Below are 24729 nucleotides of genomic sequence, written 5' to 3'. Positions count from 1 at the left end.
AGTAAGAGATATAGTAAAGCAGGGTGGGAGGGAAAAAAGAAGGCGGCGTGTGGAGGAGAATGAACATGGAGAGAGAAAGAGGGTGAGGGAGGCAAGATGCAGATGTGGGGGTGTCGCAGAGAAACCACAAGCTACATGAACATGAAAGCATGATGTGAGCAGGCTGGAGTTGCACAAAATGCAGCAGAGAGAGAGACAGAGAGAGAGAGAGAAACAGAGAGAGAGAGAGAGAGAGAGAGAGAGAGAGGAGAGTGGGGTAGGAGTGTGAGAGAAACGTGGGCAGATGTGTAAAGAAAGACTGAAGAGCTACAGTGCAGGTAAAAAAAACAGGATGACTGTGATGAAGGAATCAAGAAGAGGCTAAACAATATACCTGCAGGTTGACAGAGTGCTGTTGGCAGCAGATTTAATACTGCACATGCATTCACACCTGTTTGCACCCGTTTGTCTCGTTGTGATAAAAACACGTGGTCACATCATTTTTGGCTAGTGATTCCTCATAGCCAAGCAATGCATATTCATGACCCATCATCACAGGTTGCATATATCTACTGCATGTGCATGCATCCATCAATTTTTATGCCGTTTTCAAATGTGGAAACAAAGGAAAAGAAAAGCAGAAAATTCTAGGAAAGAGTTGAATCATGGCAAAAAAAAAAAAAAAAGTTTGGTGTTTTTTTTTGGCTCAGCTGAGGTGGAAAAGTGGATGGATAAAATGTCATCATGACGTATATGATGCATGTGACTTAACTGTCAACTGTGTGCACTGATGAGCAGCCTGCGACGTCCTTCAAATTGACACATTAAATAAAAATAAATACGATATATTCATCACATTTTCCACACAAGTTTCCAGTGTTCGAGTTTTGACAGGAACCCTTTTATTAAGATCTTGTTGTGCCTTCTTCCTCTACAATGATTTAAAGGCAACCAAGTGGGGAATGAGCACAACCTACTGTTTATCTCTCAACCCATAACTCCTAATAGTCGCATAACAGCAGTAGATGGAGATCCGCATTGATTCGCTATTTATTTTTATTTTTTTTTTTCTATATCTTTCTATTCTAGAAGTTCAGTTAAAATTTGGCTCTGGCTTGGCCGTTCAATCAATGACGTTCCCTCGCAGATTTTATTTTCATTTTAATAGTCTTTACTCTTTCAGAGGTAAAACTTGCTAGTGGAGGTGCCCCACCTTTGCGGAGACCCATAAAACTACAGTATTTCATAAGAAAAAAAGCAAAGATTTGAGGACATTCGCAAAAAAAACCCCACATTTGTATTGCTGAATATTTTTCCTATTCTGTTCACGATCTTGTGAACCTACCGATTTGTCTCGTCCCCACTTGGACAGTCCTGATCTCCAGGTGGGAAACCATTGTATTTCATGTTCTGAATTGAAGCTTGCATGAACTGTGTATTGAGAACAGGACAGAGCAATGCAAAGGAGCCAAAACCTTTATGGTGTTAGCTGGAATTAAGACTGATAAGAAAAATTAACACTTCCAATCAAACCAGCAAATTAATTATTGAATGACATGATGTTTGAAGATAATGCATGCCAGTTAAAATTAACTAGAGGACATGCCAGCAGACAAAATTTACTCCTCGTCGTAATTACATCTGTTGAATTAAAAGTATAGAATTCTTAACCTCAAACTTTCAAACTTTACTTCAACTATACATCATCAAATAAAAAAAGATATGTTAATGTCAATAACTTTACAAATGCATCACAATAAAGCGAGGTGCTTAAAGCCTCAGAAATAAAGCCAGTAAATTCTGTATTTAAGCCACTTAAGCCTAAACTAAAAGCCTGCATAAATAGATATATTAAAAAGATGTCAGAATATTGATGTGAATCTGTATGAGGGGGGGATATCCTCTATCTGATCTCTGTAAACCTGCCTCTTTGGTGCATCAGATGCTTAAAGCAACTACATAAGTAACAATAAACTGAAAACTTGACATCATCTAACTACTAAGCCCCTGTAAGATAACAGTCTAACAACCCCTGCATTAGTTTTTTTAGCCAGTGTCAGGACTTGAGGAAAAAGTATCCTTAACAGTAACCATGAACCTTTGCTGTGTCTCGGCACCCAGCAGAGAGAACTGTGATAATGCCTCTTAAATGCTGGCTTGCAATCTAGCAATCCTCAAAAGACTAAGAAACTCTTTTGAGGTAGGGTGAAATATTTTTTTCTTCTGATGCCTCTAACCGGCTCGTTCTTTTGAAACCAGGAGAAAAGGACCTGTGCTCAGAGACTAGCCTCGGGGGGCTGGAGCCAAAATTAAACCCTTCCCGTCTCCTTCGCTTTATCACTGTTAGGAGCAGACTGCAAGCAACCATGGAGCACACCCATCTACATTTACACACACACACTCAAACGCATACACACAGGGTTAACTGCCATGCTGGCTGGCACTGAGGGTGTGAGCCCCTCCACCCTCCTTCTTTGGGCTGGCTGCCAAAGATGCCCCCTGTCCAAAAATACACACACACACACACACACACAAATCCCTGGCTACTGTCTTGGCCAGAGAGCAGAGGCTGAAGACAGACGCACAGTGTCAATCACAACACATGACATTTTCACACGAGAGGATACAGTTACAGTTTGGCCTCACGGTGCAAAAGAAAACCCGTCTTTACATTATTATTGGGCAGCATGGTGGAGCTGTTATTATTAGGACTCCATCTGCAAATGACCTGAGCCCTGAGCATCTGTGACAGCGAGCAATACACATGCTGAAGTGTCCTTGGGTACCACATTGAATCCCTATAAACTTTGAAAAATCTGTTCCATAGCTGACCTTGAACTCTGACCTTTGACCTCAGTGAGCAGGAAGACAGACAACAAAAAAACAGAAAGCAGAATTTCTCCTTCAAGCTCTCAAAGGCATTGAATAATCCCTCAAGGACGAAAACATACAAAAACACACAATGGTAAAGTAAGAACTTAGAGCCGCACAGTTCTGGGAAAAAATAAAAATAAAAAAAATCACATGAATCCCCCCAAAAAAGTGAAAACATACAACACCTTCAGTCCTTAGATCCTCAGGCTCAGAATTCAGATCACTTTTTCTAATAATTTCTATAGAATCAGAAATCATGGAGCTGCGAAGTGAGGAGAGATTTTGGGCGTCCCAGGTACCAAGTTATTTTTCTCCGCTGAAATTTTTGAATTTTTTTAATCAAGCAGAAATGACAATGTTTTCATCTTCTCAAAGTGAATCTGCTTTTCTCCGTTTTATATAATATCATAGTTGATAACGGTTCTGGACTGTTGGTTGGATAAAGCTAAAAAAGATGTGAGTTTGGATATTTTTCACTGACATTTCATAGATTAAACAATTAATCAAGAACATATTTGGCAGATTAATCAATAATGACACGAATCCATACTTCCAAGGAACAACTGTGTCACAAAGTATTCAGCTCTTTGATGATAAGTTGAAGGTACAAGTCTGTGTACATACAAACTTCGAGAGGTAAGTGAACTACAACTCCCAAGGTGCATTTTCAGTCAGTAAGTAAACAATCACCGAGCTTAAAGTTCTGCTGCGTGAGCCAGTAACAGCAAGTACAAGCTAAAGATAACACTGCTGAGGAAACAGAAAACACCTTTATATACCGACTCCGTTTTGTTCCCAACTAGAACGACAAAGTGTTTTGAAGCCGCTACACTGACTGGCTTCTTTTCCATAGCAACAGAACTGTTGTGTTTAGGGACGTCCACCAAACTGATAAACAAAACATAATTTCCTCTTGCAGTAATTAAAACAACATAAACCTGCCTGGTTGTTGCATTAGCCAGAAGAGTCATATGATTCTGTAGGAATTAAGTAACATTAAAGATATCAATGAAAGAACAACTTGAGATGGGAATACAGAATGGAGACAAACAACAGTGGCTCCTCCCACTTCACAATAAAAGCATTGCCTCTCTAATTGTCTTGCACTTGTGAGAGCCTGTCATGTATGATGATGCACTGTATCAGGCTCTGTGTGGTCAGGCAGCATCACACTGTACTTTGTGATGATGTTTCAGGTGGTTGGGGAAGTTAGATCTGTTTTTATTTCTAAACTCTGTCTTGTCATATATTGAGGCAACTTCAGAAATTAGTCTAAAGCCGAAATGAATAGTTGATTGATCATTATTAGGGAGTTATTTTTTACAAGTAAAAATGTCAAATATACCATAGGTGCAGTTTCTAAATTGAGAGAGTTAGCTGCTTTTCTTTGTTTTATGTGATAATAAACTGATCATCTTCAGGTTTTGAGGCGTTGCTGAGACAAACTCACCTTAAGCTCTAGGAAATCATTTATTTCACTATTTATATGTTTATATATTTAATTTACATTTTATAGGCCACACATTTCATTTCAAGTAATCCAGAAAATAATCTTTAATTTTACCTCTACTCCCTGCTAACACAAATATGAATTGAAATTATGATTTTAATGTGATTATTAGTACAGTTACATTGCCTCTGGTGAGCCTGTATCTCTGGTCTAGTATCATTCTTTCCAAAGTTTCATCCATGAAACTGCTAATGATTAAACTGCTTGGCCAAATGTCCTTGAGGTGCACACCATCCTCTACCTGATCTTGTGGACGCCACTTCAAGATTCTCCTACACACTTGACCTCGCTGTAAACTATGCATAGTTTTTTTTATTTATTTTTTTATTTATTTTTTTTTTTTACATGTGTGCCTCAGGCGGGCATACAAAGAAACAAAACCTTGATTCCACACACTGTGTAAAGACAGTGGCTGTTTGTAAGAAGAAAGAAGTGGCAGCATGCAGAGCCCATCTGTCACTTACGTAGTCATGGAAGGCCTTGGCCTCACTGGAGTGCTCGCATGTCTCCCTTCGGTCTGGAGCCGCACAATACAAATCCCAGAATACGCTGAAATGGGAGGGGAGGGTGGTGGTGGGGGGGAGAGAAGAGGTCAAAGGTTACCAAACAGAGCAATACAAGCAAATGTGTAACAGCTATTCATAGCCCATTCACACTCTCTCACTATCTCCATAGCGCTCTTAAACTGCCTCTTACACACTTGAGCATCATTGTAAGAGGGACACAATGCCAGTGTCGCCCCCTCAATCAACCTCTCACTCACTCAGAATACATACATACACACACACACACACACACACACACATACATACACACACACCAATACTTTCATGGAGCTTTCATTGACTGGATCCATTTTTCACCTTAACTTAAACTTTTATTGCCTCAATACTCAGAATACCCTCGTGTACAAGTGTTGACTGGTAAAGAGTCTCATTGTGAAGGAATTTGCTCATCATTTGATCCATGCAAGAATAGACAACTAGAGCTGACACACACATATACATAAACATTTTCCATACAAGTTTCTGTTTCAGTCTCTTTGGACGCCCTAAGTGGAAAAACACCAACACACACACACACACACCTAACAACGCTAACTGCCTGCGTGCTACCTGTCTAAGAGGTCTTAATTCAATCAGCCTTTGTGCATTGATTTAGTGGAAGTGCTATAAACGGAGCGAAACAGCGACTCAGCTAACAAGAGGACTAATCAGACAGCCACTTCACGTGTCCTGGCAATCTGCAATGCACACAGACATGTTGAATCCCAAACATCTGGAATTTTTCATACACTTCTGTACTTCATAAGACAGTCATATTTCGGGAGGCTCGGATCAGTTCAACAGTCCAGCTCATCTCGAGCTCCAGTCGTGAGCTATTTGAGCACATCAAGTGGAATTTATGGGATATTTTGACCTCGAAACTCAACTTATACTCTCACTTAACCTTCTTCCATAAGAAGGTCAAAGTGTGTGGTTAAGCTACAGAGGAGCGCACATGATAAGTGTGTGAGTGTGTCACTCAAGGACACATCAACTGGGGGAAATGCTAAGTTACTGGTCTTAAACTTAAACCTTTCAGTCAAAAAATGATGATTCAGTCTCTCTAAAGTCCAGACTAGTGGGCGCATAGTTAAAAGATGAATGTGTGTTAAGAAGAGAACATTATCACTTGGCTTTTAAGAAGCCTATACAAGACAACATTATTATATACCTTAATTTTTTTTTTTTTTTTTACAATATTTCTCAGAGTGCAAAGAAAGAACCTCAAGGTTTAGGTCCATAATCAAACAAGAACATCAAACTTATTCTTTAGATTTACAGAGGCTCGTATGCTTTCAGATTATTATTCTATTCCTTCATTTTCTTTTTATTAAAACATGTCCTTGGTCTCATATTGCTGATGGTGCTCTATAGTCCTGACGTTCATTCTTCTGACTCAGCAGAGCCACCCCCTGAGGTGAAAGTTACACTGTACTTTTGAAGACCATTTAAGGGTATATTTACAAGTCTGTAATTTTACATCCACAGGTTTTTAAAACATTTGTTCCATTGTAATATGTACAGTGCTCATTTCAGTGCAGTGTCATTCAGCATCACAGTGAATCTATTCTAAATCCAGTGCCACAGTTTTTGGAGCCGACACTATTCTCTGCTCTTCCCGACGTTTCCTTAAAGGGAACAGTAAATGATCACATCTCAAACTACTATTACTATTAGTTACCAATAGTATTAGTACTATTAGTATTTTCCATGATAAAGTTTTAGACAATTGTTCACCTCCTAATTGATGACTTCTGACATTTTGATTTGTGAAGACTTAAAAATGTTTAACATTTTGCTATAATGTCAGGTGCTTTAGCTCTGGTGAGTTAGATTTTATTCGTTTTTTTAATTCACTTAAAGGATAAGGAAGGTATTATACTATATATCATTACTGACAACAAATCCACTGAAAAGACCATAACCAACAAATATTGGTTCTCATAACACGTATTGCAGAAAAAGTAAGAATTTTAGACATTTAAAAAAAAAAAAAAAGAAAAGAAAAAAAAAGGAAACTGAAATATAATACATTGACATAAGCATTCTGACCCTTTATTCAGTACTTAGTTGAAGCACCTTTGGCAGAATTACAGCCTCAAGTCTTCTTGGATATGACGTGACAAACTTTGCACACCTGGATTTGGTGATTTTCTGCCATTCTTCTCTTCAGATCCTGTAAAGCCCTGCCAGCTCACAAGGGGATCGTCAGTGGACAGTAACTTTCAAATCTATTCAGCTTTCCCTCAACCCTGACCAGTCTCCCCGTCCCTGCTGCTGAAAAACACCACTACAGTATGACGCCTCCACCACTGTGTTTCACCATTGGGATGGTAGTGGGCAGGTGATGAGCGGTGGCTGGGTTCCTCCAGACATGATGCTTAGAATTGAGGCCAAACAGATCAATTTTGGTTTCATCAGACCAGAGAATCTTGTTTCTCACTGTCTGATAGTCATTTAAGTGCTTTTCTGCAAAGTTTCACTGGGGAGAAGCTTTTGTCTGGCCACTGCCATAAAGCGATAAAGTGATGGTTGTGCCTCTAGAAGTTTCTTCCATCTCCACACAGGATCTCTGGAGCTCAGGCAGAGTGACCATCAGGTTCTTAAGTCACCTCTGTTACCAAAGCCCTACAAGTTTGGCCGAGCAGCCAGCTCTAGGTAGAGTCCTGGTTGTTCCAAACTACTTCTATTTAAGAATGATGAAGGCCACTGTGCTCTTGGGAAATTTCAACTTTCGTTTTTGTATCCTTTCCCAGATCTGTGCCTTGACACAATCCTGACTCTGAGCTCAGCAGACAGTTCCTTCCTCATCAGGGCTTGGTTTTTGCTCTGATATGCACTGTCAGCTGTGAGACCTTATATATAGACAGGTGTGTGCCTTTCCAAATCATGTCCAATCAGTGGAAATTACTACAGGTAGACTCCAATCAAGGTGCAGAAATATCTCAAGACATGATCAAGGGACATGGGAGGTACCTGAGCTAAATTTAAAGTGCCATAGGAAAGGGTCTGAATACTTGATATGAAAGTGATATTTAAATTTTTCCTTTAGCAAAAATGTCTAAAACTCTGTTTTCACTTTGTTTTATCGTCTACACTCAATATCCCATAATGACAATTTCCGAAAACATAAAAGTGATAAAAGTGAAAGGGTCTGAATACTTTGTGGATGCACTGTAACCGATTCCTCTGTTCCATAGAGCTCCATTGTCGTACAAGAATTATTAAAGACACGTAAATGAGCCACACTGTTGCATTGGGTGAAATGTTTTTGTTTTTTTTCGTAATGATGAACATGGGCACTGTATTTTATTCAAATCGAGTCAAACCCTACACACACCATCCTGCTGCCACACAAATTTGCCACTGCAAATAGTCGCCAAAAAAGACACGATTCACTTATGTATGAGTAACTTTTACTAAAAAATACAGTGCCCAACTGTTTAAGGAAATGATTTAACCTTTTTAGTAGGAATGAATGGGCTTTGAGAGCCCCAGACAAGTTCGGGAAGTCAGAGACCATCAAGAGATGGACTAACACATAGTTTGGTGTTTTCATGGGATTTGTTGACAATCAGAAAAATAGAAAATATCACCAGCCTAAAAAAAAATTGCTGACAAAATTAATTAGCTGAATCTGATGTTAAATGTGTCAGGAGCCTTTTCTTTTCTGCTCGGATTATCTTCTGACCTGGCTCAGACTCTTGAGAAGGGCTCGATTCAATTCTCAATACTACAGTCATATACCTGCATGAAGTGGACTTAACTCAGTTCAACCTTTATAGTAATCTGCTAAAGGTAAAGGATTTAGTATCATTAGAACCAGGAGTCATTCCTCAGTGATAAAAAAAGTACATTTACATCTACTGGTTCCTCAGTAAGCAGCATCATATATCATTACTTAAAATAAGTCAGCTTGGGTTTAAAAATTATGATAAATGATGGATAACTGACCAACTCCATGTAACTGCATTGTATTACAGTAAAATGTGTTGTGCAAGTGTAAGTGCATCCCTTTCCTGATGTCTCCCAAAAACCAGACTTCTTCTTCTACTGTGCATGTAAACAGAGTCCAAAAACAAGTGAAACGGCTGATCAGTGCTTAAGGTGCTGCTGACCCTAAAGGTCAAATCTTAGCCAAGGGCAGAAATGACACGGGGGAGGGGGAGGAAGACAGCAGAGGGAGAGGTGACACAAAGGAAGCTGGAATGCAATGGGTTAATCTGCCAAGAATCCCTCTCCCACGTGAACAAAGGAGAAAAGTGGGAGGTGGGGGGAACACAAAGGGTGACGAGAGGGTGAGGAGGGGGAGGGGAGTGTGTGTGTGTGTGTGGGGGGGGGTCCATTCCCTAACCATCTGGATCCATTGTTTCAGGAAGGGGGGTGAAGGATGCAGAGCTGGAGGAGGGGAGAGGGTAGAAGACGGGGAGGGAGGGGTCACGCCCGCGATGAGTCTGGTCAACCCCAAGACTGAGACTGTGCCAGACCCCCCACCTATAGAAGTCATTTTTATAATCACAAATGAGGACGAGCGCCATCAGATAAATTTTAATATCGTATTTTTCCAGGCACCTGAATATTTGAATGTTTATGTATAACATGAGTTTCATACATTGAAAGTTGAATTATGCCTCTTTAATGAGCCACCACACCATGAAGCTCTAATGACGCTACTGTTTGTGCATATGACAGTAATGAATTATGTAGGGTGGGGAAGGACACTAGAGCCCTATCAATGAGTGTGTATGTGGTGGGAGAGGGAATCCACAGTGTCAGACATTTACTGTAACATCTGTTTACACACTGTGGTAAATAAAATGGATAGGATTATCAAAACAAATAAAGGAAAAACAGAGAAAAGTAGCAAAACTTACCACCACCACGAATGGAGGAATCCAGGGGGCTCCCCTAATGTAATATTCTTCTCCCATCGAATCTGCAGGAGGAGAGGAGAGGAGAGGAGAGGAGAGGAGAGGAGAGGAGAGGAGAAGAGCAGAGGAGAGAAGAGAGAAAAGTCAGTTGCAGCCACTAGAGAGAGGATTATGTCTGCAGGTCCAGGGGTTAAGAACATATAATCAGTCAGTCTCAAACTGTCAATGGCCTCGGACGTGAAGATAGGCATCTTTCTGCCTCTGCCGATTTCCATCTCCCGGTCACTCTTTGCTCTGTCCTGTTCCTCTTTTTACATGTGAAGTACATTCATGAATCCAGGGAATAACTCGCTCATTTATTGTTAGCCTGTCTGAACCCAAAACGGGGGAGTTTTGGAGGCTTGGAAGTGTATACAGACAACACAATACCTACATAAGTTACATCAGTTGTTTTGACACCCAGGACTCACCGTGGCCAACAGTGAGCATGATCTGGTGTAACTTTATAGAATTTCCTTATGAAATATTCATGCAACACCTTGCACTCTAATCATGTTTAGCATGTTTGCACTGACAATGTATGACTGAAAGGGCTCAAAGATAGCATAGCCTCTATAGCATGCTTACATTAAATGCAGCTTTAGTAATGAAGAAAGCTCTTTTATATTCCATATAGGTTGTTTGTCCGTACCCTCTGATACGGCCTATAGGAGCGGTATGGTTGTGGAACAAAAACTACATGCCTAGGTTTAAGGAAAGATCATGGTTTCAGTTTAAATAAGTATTTAAAGGTTAAGAAACGTTGTCGTCATGGTTACAATAATAAACACATGGTTAAAGTTATAGAGAGATTGTGGCCATGATTAAAAGAAACTATGCTGACTGTCAGTTTGACACAGGAAACGAGCAGCAGTCTCTCGTGTTAAAGTCCAATGTTTCAGTGACCCATCCAACCACCCTGACCTCCTCACTCTGCTGACTTTGACACTGTATACCTGTGGTGGGCGAAGGCCCTCCCCTCCCAGGCCCCTCACTGGACTCTACCCTGCCTCTGAAAGGCTAATACTCTGTTAGGTTTAGGCATGAAGAGTGGCGATTGGTTAGGGTTAGGCGTAAGAATATGAGGCCAAGTCTATAAGAGGCAGAGTAGGGGTGGCACCTGAACTTCCTTCTTTATTCCTCTCATAATTACCACAGCCACAAACAGTCATTTTGGGGACTCACATTACCATTAGATGTCTCTTAACAACAAAACATATTATGGGTCATAATAAGCTGCATACACCAACCTCCGGGATAATCTTTTTTTAAAGGGAGGACAGTTTCTTATTTTCATAAGTTAGTATCGAGGCCCATGTTTCAAGAGACGCATGTTTGATCAGCACAGGATAGGATTGGTTTAATCAAGATTTTAACAGAGTGGAGCTACAAATGCCATCTTACCTCAGACAGGAAGGTCTGTGCAGACTTCTGTGCTCCCACATGTAGCAGGTACTCGTACACATATAACGCTAACCTGAAATGCAGAGGGGAAAAAAATGTTAGTGATCAAATTCAGTTTCCTTCTTTCTCAAAACTGCTTTTATGTCAGACTCTTCCTATTTGCACTAAATTCTCCCTATTTTGCATTTTAAGATTATATTTTTTGGTGGCTGCCCAGAATCCTGCAAACACACCACAAGTGGGCACCCAGGAGCAGACCTACCATAGCAACTTTCAACCAAATAGCCCCAGAAACTAGACACCCCTGAAGCCCCCTTGATTTTTACCACAGCTGAAAACCTATTAAGATTTGCTATTAACAGACCAATAATGGATTAAAAATGGCTTCATGGTTTTGCTTGAAATAACAGAGTCACTTCTTTTAAATTTACTGTTGTGTGGCTATGATGTTTGATGGCATGCTAGTAAAGAGACAAGCAGAGGTGGCAAGAGTGACTGAAAATGGTAGAAAAGGCAAGATCCCACAGGCTTCTCTGCACACAGCTGCCTAGCTAGCTTCTACCAATAGCCAGCGTGTGAGGCGTTTAGGGAACACTGGTTAATTGCAGCAACAGAAAATAACCTGGGTTACATCCTTGCCCTCTAAACTGCAGGAGTCTCTGCGTGCCCATCGGTCACACGCCATGCCACCCACCACCACAAGTAAATTCTCAACCTGTGGGAAACACTATAAATGATAACAGTGGTTAAACAGTGGAGCTTTTGCTCCTCAGCCCCATGCATGCCTTTTTCCAACTCCTACACTGTGTTCAGACTTAGAAATAATAAAACTGTTGCATTGACGCTGAAAACCTATGTAGGCCCACACATAAAACTGATCAGGAATCGATAAAGAATCAGATCGACAAGCAGAAACAATAATGGCACTGGTATCAATAAAATCTTATCAATCCCTGCCCGTAGGAAAGCTTCTGGGTACCTCTAAACTTTCCTGCGTTACTGGAAAATTTCCTACAATCAAAAAGAGCCATGTAATCTCATCAGCGCCTCTGAAGCCAGTATGGTTTTTCCAACACTGCCCCTACAAAGCCCAGGTGTCAAAAGTCCTCAAATCACAACAGAACCTAAAAAACACTCATTGGCTTGAATGACAAATATATGTTCTGACTGGATGCACAAGATACTGACAGGAATAGCTGTAGTTGATAAGGATTCCCACTAATTCCAACATTTTAAAAGCTCTCGTCAGAATATTTTTTTTTCTTTTCTTTTTTTAAAATCACTGCTATCATAACAGGCCAGACACACTTGAAAATGGCAATCCACCAGGGTCTATTAACAGACACAAGAACCATGCTGTGGAGTGGGGAAACCCCCATTGGCCCAACATTGTACTCCTAACTCCTTCACTTAGCAGTGTTTAATAGGCTGTTAATGGACCATCAATCGACCGGCAGCGTGGATATGACAGTGTCCTGTGTGCCGAGAGCAGACAGTCCTCTGACAGGCCAATAAGGTCCTAATGAGAAGGACAGTAGCTCAGTGTCATCGTCCCCATCATTAGTCAATGTACTGATCAATGAAACATGGTTTTGAGATAATCAGGCTGTTGTGCAGTTTGTTTTTAACCACCGACTGACTTTTTGCCTTTTCAGCACTGTCTTTTCTTGGACTGCTGTTGAATGGTAGGGGGAAGGTAATGTCTATTAAAACGCATTAAGTGCCTTTAAGTTTATTAAGATGATATATAGTTGTATAATAAAAAGTTTGGATAGGAAGCTGATAAGCTCTGACTGACTCATCATGTTTTGAAGAAATAAAATAGGATAAGTTTTAATAACTGCACTCAATTTGCCAATGATGAACGTATATATCCATTTCTGCATCATCTGCTCCTAGTGACAAAGTGAAACCTTGGGGTGCATTTATGGAGAATTGTACAACAGCCTTTTGTGAAAACAGGCCACATGTGAGCGAATATGGGGAACTCCTTACAAGAGAGAACTCCAACTGGAATCTTACAAGTAATCAATTGAAAGATTAATCTGAAACCATTTTGATCTTTAATCAACCTTTTAAGTCATTTGTTTCTAAATGGGTTTCTACACTAACACTAACTTATGATTAGTGTTTTCTATGATTTTTATTGTTCTGCGTATGTGTTTTATGAATGCACATTTAGAAACAAGTGTCGCAAATTAGCTGCAGTTATGAATGTTATGATATATGGCATTAGTCTGTTTAGTTAATAGTCTATGTGTGTGTCCCTGTAAAAATAACCATAAATAAATGAGCACAACATAAATGTCTACATGGGGGACAGTAAAGCACTGCACACTTTTCTTTGAGAGTCAAGCCTAAAACGCACTTGTGTTTAGTTGCTATTTCTGCTAAGTGGTTGAAGTCAAGATGAAGATGAGGTGAGCACATGGAAGCAAGAGAAATGCCAACAGCTGCTGGAGTGTGTTGTGATGGAGATGTGATCTGTGCATGACCTGCTCTTATTACTAATGGTAATTCTAAATTAATGTTTATATGCATTGTTAGTATGCAAATTTAGTCTATAAAAGATATGAATAACCAAATAGACAGTAACTGTAGTATGAAGCCTATGGTCGCAACATGATCACACCTTGTCCTTCACACAGAAACAATAACAGGTTATGGGACATTTTCTTTACAGCAGGAGGGGTGGTGCTTTTGAAACAGTGAAAATTCAAAACCTGAGAACAACAAACTTGTCACCGAACTCGCTTATATTCATCTGCAAACTTTCAAGGCTGTTCACAAACATCCCACACAACATGGACAGTGAAATATCCATCCCAGGCCAAAAACTCCTGATCATTATGAGTGCTCTTCAGCTGCCCGTACACAGTATATCCTTTTTCACACCAACTGTAGTTGAATGGGTCAATGCACAGCATTTGACCTGGCATCCCGCTGACCTCAGCTAAGCATAGGTTAGACACTACTTTGTTGAACATACTTTTGTGTTAAGTTAAAGATGGGAACTTCATTTAAAATTATTAATATTTACCCCACCCCCATAACAGAAAAAAAGTTAGCCTGCAAGAGAGAGACTGAGCATCCAGAGAAAACTGAAACTGAAACTTTTCTTGGTACTTGCATAATCTAATTCTTTGTAATTCTATAGTTTATCTGTAACATGCATTGAACAACCGTTGCAGACACGAGTCTCTGTGTAGGATGACGAGCACAGATTAACATCTGACAAAGGTCTTGTGCTATGAATAGGTCAGTTGCTAGATGAGCGTAGCATTTGGTACACACGCATTTGGTTAAAAGCAGGCCATCCTGCTCGGAAAGTAATAAATAGCTGAGGGTGTGCCCCTCTTGCAGATAGTTGCCAAGATAAGAAAACATACATGAGCAAGCAGACATCCAGACATGCAGATGAACAAACAAACACAGCAATAGTGGCCTTGAGTTCTAAGCTTCCTGGAGGGATTTACGCTGGTTAATAATATTCAACTGTAAATAAACCTATCATACTGCGCAAGAAAAACATATCCACCATCAGGAGTACATCCTGGCTGCATCCACTTGTTTAATTCAACACAGACAGTGGGACAGATTGGTCATTTCACAAATGACCGATGTTCTTAAGAGGCTGAAGACTGCAGTTCTGATATCTCACTCACACACACACACACACACACACACACACACACACACACACACACACACACACACACACACACACTTTAGACAGGGGAATCTGACCACTTTCTGAGGCTCCCAGCAATTTGTAGGTCACAAAGCTCTCTGTGACCGCTGGTGTAGAGTGTAAGTCACTGCCACTTGCAGGTCAGTGTAGTACTGGACCACACATACACCTGCACAGCACACACACATACACACACACACCTGGAGCATTTTTACCTATGCACTTTGCTGGTTACTAATTACATCTACAGTACAAGTCCTTGCATCTGCACAGGTTGAAATGCCAGGGAAAAGCTCACAGGAAGCTTAAGGATAAAGCAAGAGCTTCAGTTGATACTGTTGCATCACCCTGAACACTGCCAGTTTACCAACTTGCTTACATATACAATCCTCTATAGGAGTTTGACTAGCAAGGAATAGTTAAAAACTTTGTCCTTTGTCTGGGGATATGAGGATCACACTGCAGATCCCCCCCAAGAGGCCTTCAATGAAATTTTTATGTGTGGTGTGTGTGTACGTGTGTTTTTGTGTGGGTTGCAAAAGGGGCTGCGTGTGTGTGCACCTGGCCTACTGCATTATTAAAGCTCAGAAGCTAGCTCATAGAAAAGGAAGAGAAGTTTGAGGAGAAGAAGAAGAGGGAGAAGCTATAGGCTAGCGGAGTACAGAGAGAGGAGAAAAAATAGTTTTGACTGGAGCATAAGAGGGGGCATGCCCCATTTTTATAGAGGAAGAAACAGTAGGTGGTACAGAGGATCAGAGGAGCAGTCAAGTCGTGATGGAGAGGGAAAAAAGGATGGTGGGGGTTGATTTTGACAGCCAGAATGTGAAATTATAGTCAAAAGGAAAGGTAAAAAATCTGAAAGATAGCTCCAGCCGCCCTTAATTCAGAGTTTTTAAGGTTGTATGGCCTGGTGACACCAAAGTTTTACATCGCTTAGCTGGAAATACACTCTACTCGCTTCAGATTTCTGCACTTTCCCATCCTTTATTATGCTTAAACTAACATTTTTTCCACACCATGTGAGGTGACCTCCTGACCTCCTTCCCCGCCATTCCCTCTTATGTTCTGAGAGGGGACATCAGTGCGTGCATACACTTAATCCCATAGAGTGAGAAATCTCCCTGATGTACACCAATGGCACACCTGACATCCTGCCTGAGGCTCCCGACAAAACCCCCTCTTTAAACATGGATGGGTCTGCCCACCATATCTCCCTCTCTTCTGTCTCTTTCTTTCTCCTCTATCTCTCTCAACTCTGACGCAAAGCTGAGAGCAGCTGCTTCAGTCTGTCTCAATAATTCAACACTGAAGCGAGGGATGAGGACTTTGAGGAGCAGCAAAAGGATGGGAAGCGAGAGTCAGGAGGCAGATGAAGACAGGCATTAGAAGAAGCCTAAAGAATAAAGAATATGGGTTCACAAAAGAGCCATGGTGGGGGTGAGCTTAAGGTAATGAGGTGCCTGCTGATCTTCATGCAAACACATAAGACTGTGACAATTCTGTCCCGCTTCAGTTCCCAAAATCTGCTGACTGGTCCAGCGAGTCAGAAAGTGAGCTTTTACTGGTGTTCAACCCATCCACTGTGAGGAATAAAGCCATAAGCGTACACTTATGTGGAGGATCTTACCTCTTATTTACCTCTAGGTTATTCAACTGTAATCTACCAACTACTATCATACACTATTAACACAGCACAGTGCTCTAAATCAATCAAATCTAACAAAGTTTAATGAACGCATGTACAGGTCTTAGGTGGCTTTGTTAACAGTGGCTATCAGCAAATGAAGTTCGCTGCAGATACTGGCTTCTATTTCAGAACTAGTGCTTAAAGATTTGTGAAGCATATTTCAGATTAATTTGAAAGCCCTGTGGCTTGTTAAAGTGTCGGTAACCGGGCGGCATGTATCTCCTGAGCGAACAACAGGCATCGAGACAGAGGCATGCAGACAAAGGGATTGGAGGGCTACAGCTCTCGAAGCTAACACCACCTAAGTTTTCTGACAAAACAGCCATTGAAAAGCCTGCCTTTGGGTTTATTAAAGCAAGCGGTGGCAGGAGTTACAAGCAATTTATCCCCAGCAGTGGTTCTTACAACTCGGGGTGACTGAAGAAAATCTGTACGGGCCACAAAAGTTATGAGGAGCAGCTCCCCTTGCATGGGGGACCGTAGCAGTGTCTCTCCGCTGACCGAGCACACACACATGGATACAATGTAGCCAGCGCGTTTGGAGACAGAGTATCATTGTGGAACGTGGAACAATTGTAGAACACGTCCCTGTGCCATTTTGTAACAAAGCCCCAAACAGCTGTATTCTATTTTTACCTGCTGCTTCAGCGGGGCGACACAAAAGCCAGCTAGCTACAATGCACAGCGTCACTCCAAACGCATTGTTCCCTCACACTGGGGCGAGGAGAGAGATGGAACTAAAGTGGGATCTCCATCAATGCTCCTCACAAGAGATATCAGCCCTGAGTGCACATTTACGCATTATTGCTGGAAACACGTGCAGCAACACTCCCGCTTGTGGAGGTGGTGCAACTTTAGTCGTTAAAACTGCCACTCTCTGTTTTGCATGAGAAAGAAACAAGAAAAACAAGAGTGAAACTGGCAGTGGAGCTAGCCGCCTGAGCTAACTTAGCAGTCATGCCTGTGTAGTTGGGAGGATGCAAGAGGCAGCGATACACGCAAAGTGGCAAACATAACGAATAAACTATCACGGCATCACTTTTGTAGCTTGCATGTTAACAAAAAGAGCTGGCAGAACATGCGCACCTCTGCTGAAGTGTCTGAGCTGCTTCACATCAGTTAGCAAGTTTAGCTACCTAGCACACTCTTCTTGGCTGGATCTCTGTTGTGACAGTGCAATAATTTACTTACTTTTCTCTTGCTTGACTATCGGAGGGGACCACAGCTCCTTTACCCTTGCCGTACATCTTGGAGGCTGTTCTGATACTTTATTTTATCCCACTCGACACCTGTCAAAGAAAGCTACCAGGAAAACCTACTATCTCCATAGCTACCCAGTTAGTGTTGTCTCCCTATCTCTCCCTTGCGCTCTCTTTGCTCCGGTTTCCTTTTTTTTCTACATCCCCAACATTGCCCACAAATCAGGCAGGGTTTCAGCCGGGGGGAACTTGAAACAGTCCACTGGTGGAGCTTTTTTTTTTTCAATCGCTGTTCCTGGATTCAGCTCACGCCCCCCCTGTTGTGAGACGGTGGGGGCTTCTTAAAGGCACAGTGTCTCAGTTTTTGTCGACTTCGCTCAAGTTCAAGTTCTCTTCTGAAGGCCTTCAAGTTCAGATCTTACATTACAGTTGTGTTCATATAAACTGCTGAATTGCTAATACTAACTGCTATTACTGTTCTGACATCTTTATTCAACCACAATACATATAGCTGTATCCTAATGGTACGTTTCAATGTTTTGTTTTTGACCTAATGTCATACCAGAAGGGCACTTGATTGGTCCAAATTCTCACCCCCAGTTGGTTTATGTGCCCCTTAAGTGCCACTATGTTCAGCCCAAGTACCTATATCTAGTGTGGCCTTAGGGCAACCATGAACCTTGACCAGAAGTGCCTCATTATTTTTCACCCCGACCCTCAAACAGTCCGTGCAGACCACTGATTAAGGTTATTAACTTACCTGATTACATAACTGTAAATAGGGGGGGGACCAAACTGGGGTCCAGGGACCACCAAGGGTTCCAACAGAGGTGGAGGCAGTACATAACTAATTGAGGAAAAGTTTTAATTGTGTTTTATTTAGGACTGATAGTTTAATTTTGTTCTTTTATTGAATGTAGAGGAAGGAGATGATGTCTTAGAACCTATAGCAGACACCTACAGATAAAACAGTATGGACAAAAGGTTGACTTTGTTTGTCCATTTCGTTCACCTCTTTTTCATTTTTATTGACTTGTAATCATTTTATTCAGTTTCATTCATTTGTATACCACGTTAAGAGTTAAGTATATCCATATGCATTTGATCCAAACTGTAAACATAAAAAATTACCACAACTAATGTACAGAATGATTGGTGCGGAAAAAAATCACACGCAAACTGTTGCCATTTATTTACAGTTTCTTGTAATAAAATCTAAAGATTTCATAAGCACATTCACAACCACACTGTAGATTCCTGTTTTGTTACTTCAGCATTAAAAACAGTAACGTAAAAACTAATACAATGATTTAATTCTCATGGTATCTGGTTTACTCTTTAAATAATTTGCTAGCATAAGGTTGATAGTCAAACAACAATTCAATCACAATTATAATAGTAACAGCATCTCCAAATATATTTTATTTAGTATCCAGGTATGGAGCTGGCACTTGGTAGCGATGTATAAGTCTGTGTCATGTCCCTTTAAGAGTGTGTAGAGGGCAGTTGCAGAGTTTGTGTGTGCATATGTGTGTGTATATGTGTGTAAGGCAGGGACAGGCAGTGTGTTCTCTTTTCGTGCTACTTGCTGTGGGAAGGGCACAGCTGACTGTCTGTGTGCGTGTGTGTTTGTGCGCACACCGGTGTATGTATGTGTGGAGACAAGCGCATGTATTTGTGTGTACGTGAGAGAGAGAAAGAGAAGGGAAGATAGAGAAAATACATTTCTGTATATATATGGCCAGGCTTTTTTTTTTTTTTACATGAGAATACAAAAACCTCACGATGAGCAGACATAGTATGGATTAATAGAGGAATAATATAGAGGAAGAAAAGACAGAAAGAACAGAAGTGAGGAGCATTTCCTTTATAAAAGGCAAGAATTTTCCCTGGTGAACTAGTATATGTTACATATAGCAACATGTACTGACAGATGCAGTAGACAAAGAATAACATGATTTTATAAGTGACATACTAAGAATGGACAATGTCATTACAATATGTATACATTGCATGGTAGACACATAAAAACACAGAGCAAGAGTGAAAAAATACCTCAGATTTCTTTGTTTCATTTATGTGGAATTACTTACACATAGAGAGAGAATAATTGCCAGCAATTGGTCTGGCTGTGCATAGCCATTTTTTCTTTAATCTTAATCTTTTAATATTTGCATGTATTTCAGACTACATCCACACTAAACCTGTTCAATTTGAAAATGCTGTTTGACAGTAAGCTACATGTGAAAACAACATTCGTCCACACCGGCATTTTCAGGTTTAAGTAACGATCTCCATCCACACTGAAAAACCAAATCCATTAAATTAAAGTGGATTAATGTCTTCTTCTTTGTCTGAATAAAATCAGCAAGTGTAGCTATACTGTGTTATAATACAATCAAACTCACAATTTAGCTCTCATTGTGAGATTTCTTTTTAGCATAAAATAGTTATTTGAGCATCGATCATAAACATGACCTGTTCATCAGGTATTTCATGATCGCAAAGCTGTCTGAGAAAATATGAACATTTAATGATTACAAAGAGGTTTAGAACAGACTTGTCTTATCATTTTCCAAAAGTTTTGTTTTCCCCTATCCACACTAAAATGTGAGGCTGGATACCACTTTCAAAAAAAACAGACACCAGCACAGTGTGAACAGAAGACTGAAACAGTGAGAACAAGATGCATTTTTGAATTTAAATTTAGCAGGCGTAGTGTGAGAGAGAATGAGAACGAGAGAAAGTGATGGTGTAGGTATCTTTTAAGCTCTATAGACCACAAACTCTATCACTGTCTCATCATAGCACCGGTATTGATCCAAGAACCCAATGATCCCCGGGAACACTGGATCTTCCTCCTTTGCACAGAATAAACACAAGCAGTGTCATTGTGTGTTTCCTCTATTTCACCAAATGCAGATGAGCAGATAAGACTGTTAGTGTTTTGTCCACATTCTTAATTCCTGTCCATCCATCTTTCTCTCAACAGCACCGCCCCTCAATGGCATTTTCGTAGATGTACTTACTTGGCATATTCAAATGATAATTTAGCACTTTGTACTATTCATAATACAACAATTCCCTATCATCTCATCATTTCATTTTTTTCCCCCTAAATTGTGAAAACATATGGAGATGATTTGGAAGCAGCTTGATCTTACGTTAACGATGTCAGTAATATATTACATAAAACTGACGATGATAGATCCAATCACATCTCTACTCAGATCTCACGAGACAGCCTCTGTCATCTCTCACAACCTCTTGTGAACCCAAACTGTGTTTCACAAGTGTTTGGTATGATGTAAGTGTCAAATATTTTTCTCTTTTTTTTTTTTTTTTTTACTATGCTTGTAACCAAGTGTTTCGCTGTAAACTCAGTTCTGTTGTTGAATTTGAATGTTAGTTTGCCCTGAAATACAACAACTCTGGAGTCTTATTTGGTTTTCGGCACCTGGCATTTCTGCCCTACAAACTTCCATTATCATCCCTCTCTCCATCCCATCCCATCTCCATCCCTCTCTCGCTTCTCCCACTGGTATCATTCTCTCCATCTTGCCTCATCACTCTCTTCTTCCTTCTCTTCCAAATCATCGTCCTCTCCTCTGACCCACTTTCCTGCCTTCTTGCCACTATCTCCCTCTGTTCTTGTTCGTGCACCCACATCCTTCATCTCTATCTCTCTCTGTCTCTTTCTCCTCCCCCCTTCCCCTTCTCCCTCCATTTCAGTCTTTCCTCTTCATATCTCCTGCTTGTGTTCATGCTTCTCCACCCTCACGCGTCCTCCTTCTGTTCTGTCTTCTTTCTGCTTCTTCTCTGCACCTCTCTCCTCCATTTCTACCTCTCCCTTCCACCTCCTCCAGCACCTCCGCTCTTCCTCTACTTTTCTCCCCGGTGCATCTCCATCCCTCCATTCTTACACAGCCTCACTGAATATTCTCACTCTCACTTATTTTCTCCCATCTTCCATTCTCATTCTCTATCACTCTTACTCTTTTCTCTCTCATCCTCTACCTTCTCCCTCTCCCCTCTCCCCTGCGCCCCTCTCCCTTGTCTTCCCTCCTCCTCCTCCTCTCCTCCTCCTCCCCCTTTCTCCTCCTTTCTCCTTCCACCATGAGTCATTTTGTGCTCTCTGTGCTCCCCTCACTACGCCACAGAGCCACTCAGGACAGACATTCATCAGCGGCCTGAGATGATAGATGCTGCTCACCACAGCTCCAGCAGCCAGTTAGCCTGGGGTGATGCCTTATGCATACAGATATCACCTGGCTAGCTGTAGTCTATAGCGCCTCAACCAGGATCGAATACACAAAAATGCTCCCAAGTTTGCACACACACGCACAGCGCTGCCTGGTGTCTAGGACTGGCTTTGTGTGGAAAGACAAAGTTTGGCGCATGTACGAATTTATTGATAAGTATACTTGCACTTTAATAAAGTGTATAAAAGTGTGCCGGCAATAGTGTTAGAATGGATTGTGTGTGTGTGTGTGTGTGTGTGTGTGTGTGTGTGTGTGTGTGTGTGTGTGTGTACATATGTGTGTGTGTGTGCACTGGAGATTGTTAGGTATGTAAATTCCAGGGGAGTTAGGTTAATTGGGTCTGAAAAAGAGGTGGGTGTGTCTTTCTCCTCTATGACAAGCTTATTTACATAGCAAAGCTGTAATTACCCTAACGAAGCCCCTATCCTATCAGTGAGAGTGCACACACACACACATATATAGACACAGACACACATGTGCAATCCCCAAACAGGTTTGAGCTCAATCATGCCAAACCTGTATTTTTCATCACTCCAGATCTCTCTCAGAAGCATTCCATTCACATGTTCGTTTCTAATTGAATGGCATCCTTTGCAGTGCCAATCAGTTGGTTTGTTGGAATTTCTGTATCAGAGCTCATTGGCTTCTTAGAGAGACGTGGGACCCATTCCAGCACTTAGCAATCACTTCCTTCCTTCTAACCCCCCTAAGTATTCCTTTGTAAAAACAGGCTTTCCCTTTGTGAGTTACAGTTAATACAGCGAAAAAAAGATTTGCTTTGTCTCATATCGATTTAAATCAAAAATTCCAAGTCATTGTTACAGAATATGAGAAGATGTAAGAACAGTGGTGACATTTAGAGGAATCATTATCCATCAAACCAGATGAAAGTAAATTCAAACTCATAATTCTCATGCATGTTCAATCAGATAGTTAACACAATAAATAAACCACAAACCTGTTATCAGTGTGCTAGTTTTGGACAAGGTGCCAATAGAGTCAGTATTTCACTTTGATCCAAGGTAAGGACCAAACAAACAGGTTGTGAGATAAATCTGAGGGGTTGTAAAATGGACAGAAAGAACAGGAAAGGAAGCACAAGAAACCATATTTTTTGCGCCACACATTTATGATTATTTTTTTCTGACTTTAGACTCTGATCTTTTCCTCTTTTTTTCTTGCAAATTAGTTTTACCTTAGGTCTCTAAGATAAACAGTAACATGCATGCACAAGCCGAGTTCAGAACAGCAGTAGTAGAGAGTTCCTACATGAATGTTGTACATTGGTACAAAACATTGGTCATACAACAAAATCGGTTGCTTTTTGATTATGAAATATTAATGCCCAAAACTGATTTAATATTTTTGATAGTTAAAGTCATTGTTCACCTAATTAACAAAGAAATAAAAATTATATCTAGTAAAGGAGACAGTTTCAATTATACTTGCTGAGGTTTGGCGATAACCATCTCTGTAGGTGTGTTAAGACTAAACACAAGTGAATTTCTAGGTGATATGATTGCAAATAAATTTGACAATACAAAGACATGAATTGATGCACATTCACACTGGATGCTGTAAATTAGTGCATCTGCAAAAGTTTAGAGTGTAGTGTAACACCTATCCCAGAGCTGTATGATGGCATCTCACAGACGTAGAAAGACAGCAAGAAAAAGGAGAGGGATTGGAATAAAATAACCTTAAGAGCAAAAGAGTCTAAAGCTGTAACACAGGAAGGTTACTACCTAACTAAAGCTAACATCTGTAAACTTGTCACATTGGCTGTTTGAAGAATAAACACAGACCTCGGAAACAATCAAGTGGTAAAAATTGCGTGAATTCACCACACGTTAGAGTCTGAACACACCTAAACTCCTCTGCCACCACTCTAATACAACTGAGGTAAATGTGATTCCATTTGTAATATCATTGTAAAATTACATTTGAAAACAGCAAGTACAATGTCAGACCTGACTGTTAGCAGTTAATTAGAACTACTTTCCATCAAAGGGAATAGTCCCTGTGACAACGGTTAACACTGAGGTCTGTAGATGATCCAGATTAACTGGTTTTAAAATGATGTTTTTAAGTGCTTCGACCTGCAACTCCAATTCAGCACAGTTGAAATTCCATTCAACTCCACTGAATTGGTGGTGGTACAACATTTCAATACACGTGTCCACATGTCCAAACTATCTATCGGCATGGCTAAATAGTGTAAATGAAGAAACATGGCGTTTTTATCAGTTTCTTTCTTTCTTTTTTTTTTGGTGAACTGACCCTTTAAATTTTTCCGCTTTAGTAGCTGCACTGGGAATGTCTCATCATATCTTCACATCAAGACATCTTTGTGCCAGTTGTCAAATTGACACCCAGACAACCGTTCTCCATCACCACTTGTTCTTGTGGATAGTGCTTCAGAATTCTAGTGTGGATTTTTCCTTTAAACAACAAACACTAAAACCCACAACCAGCACCGTTACCCAGGCAGCACCCAGTACGCCCATCGCCTCCCTCAGCCTCTGCCCTTCCCTCTCTCTGCACTTCCTATTCCAACAGGAATTTAATCTTTCAAGCCATCGTTGTTTTTCCTCTCCCCTATTTTTACTGCTGCTGCTGCTGCTGCTGCTTGGAAGACCACAGACTGCCTCTGTATGCTGATGCCCCC

The 24729-nt window shown here is 40.8% G+C and overlaps 1 protein-coding gene across 2 annotated transcripts in view; it reads right to left on the bottom strand.

The window, feature by feature from the left end:
• Positions 1–18025, bottom strand: part of LOC111670164 (single-stranded DNA-binding protein 3) — a 40248-nt gene extending 22223 nt beyond the window's left edge. For both annotated transcript variants that reach the window (XM_087179434.1, XM_023426772.2), the window contains exons 1-4: positions 17792–18025; positions 11223–11295; positions 9783–9844; positions 4828–4912 (exon numbers count right to left, since the gene is read on the bottom strand). In XM_087179434.1, coding sequence (XP_087035560.1) covers positions 4828–4912; positions 9783–9844; positions 11223–11295; positions 17792–17847 — 276 coding nt within the window. In that variant the 5' untranslated portion in view covers positions 17848–18025. The remainder of the gene's footprint in view (positions 1–4827; positions 4913–9782; positions 9845–11222; positions 11296–17791) is intronic.
• Positions 18026–24729: the final 6704 nt, after the last annotated feature.

This window comes from Seriola lalandi, unplaced genomic scaffold (genome assembly GCF_002814215.2).
Source record: "Seriola lalandi dorsalis isolate HSWRI2012SDOR001 ecotype SW California unplaced genomic scaffold, Sedor1 jcf7180002054838, whole genome shotgun sequence".
Taxonomy (NCBI): Eukaryota; Metazoa; Chordata; class Actinopteri; order Carangiformes; family Carangidae; genus Seriola; species Seriola lalandi.
Note: the sequence above shows the minus strand (reverse complement) of the source record. Positions and strands in the feature narration are given on the sequence as shown.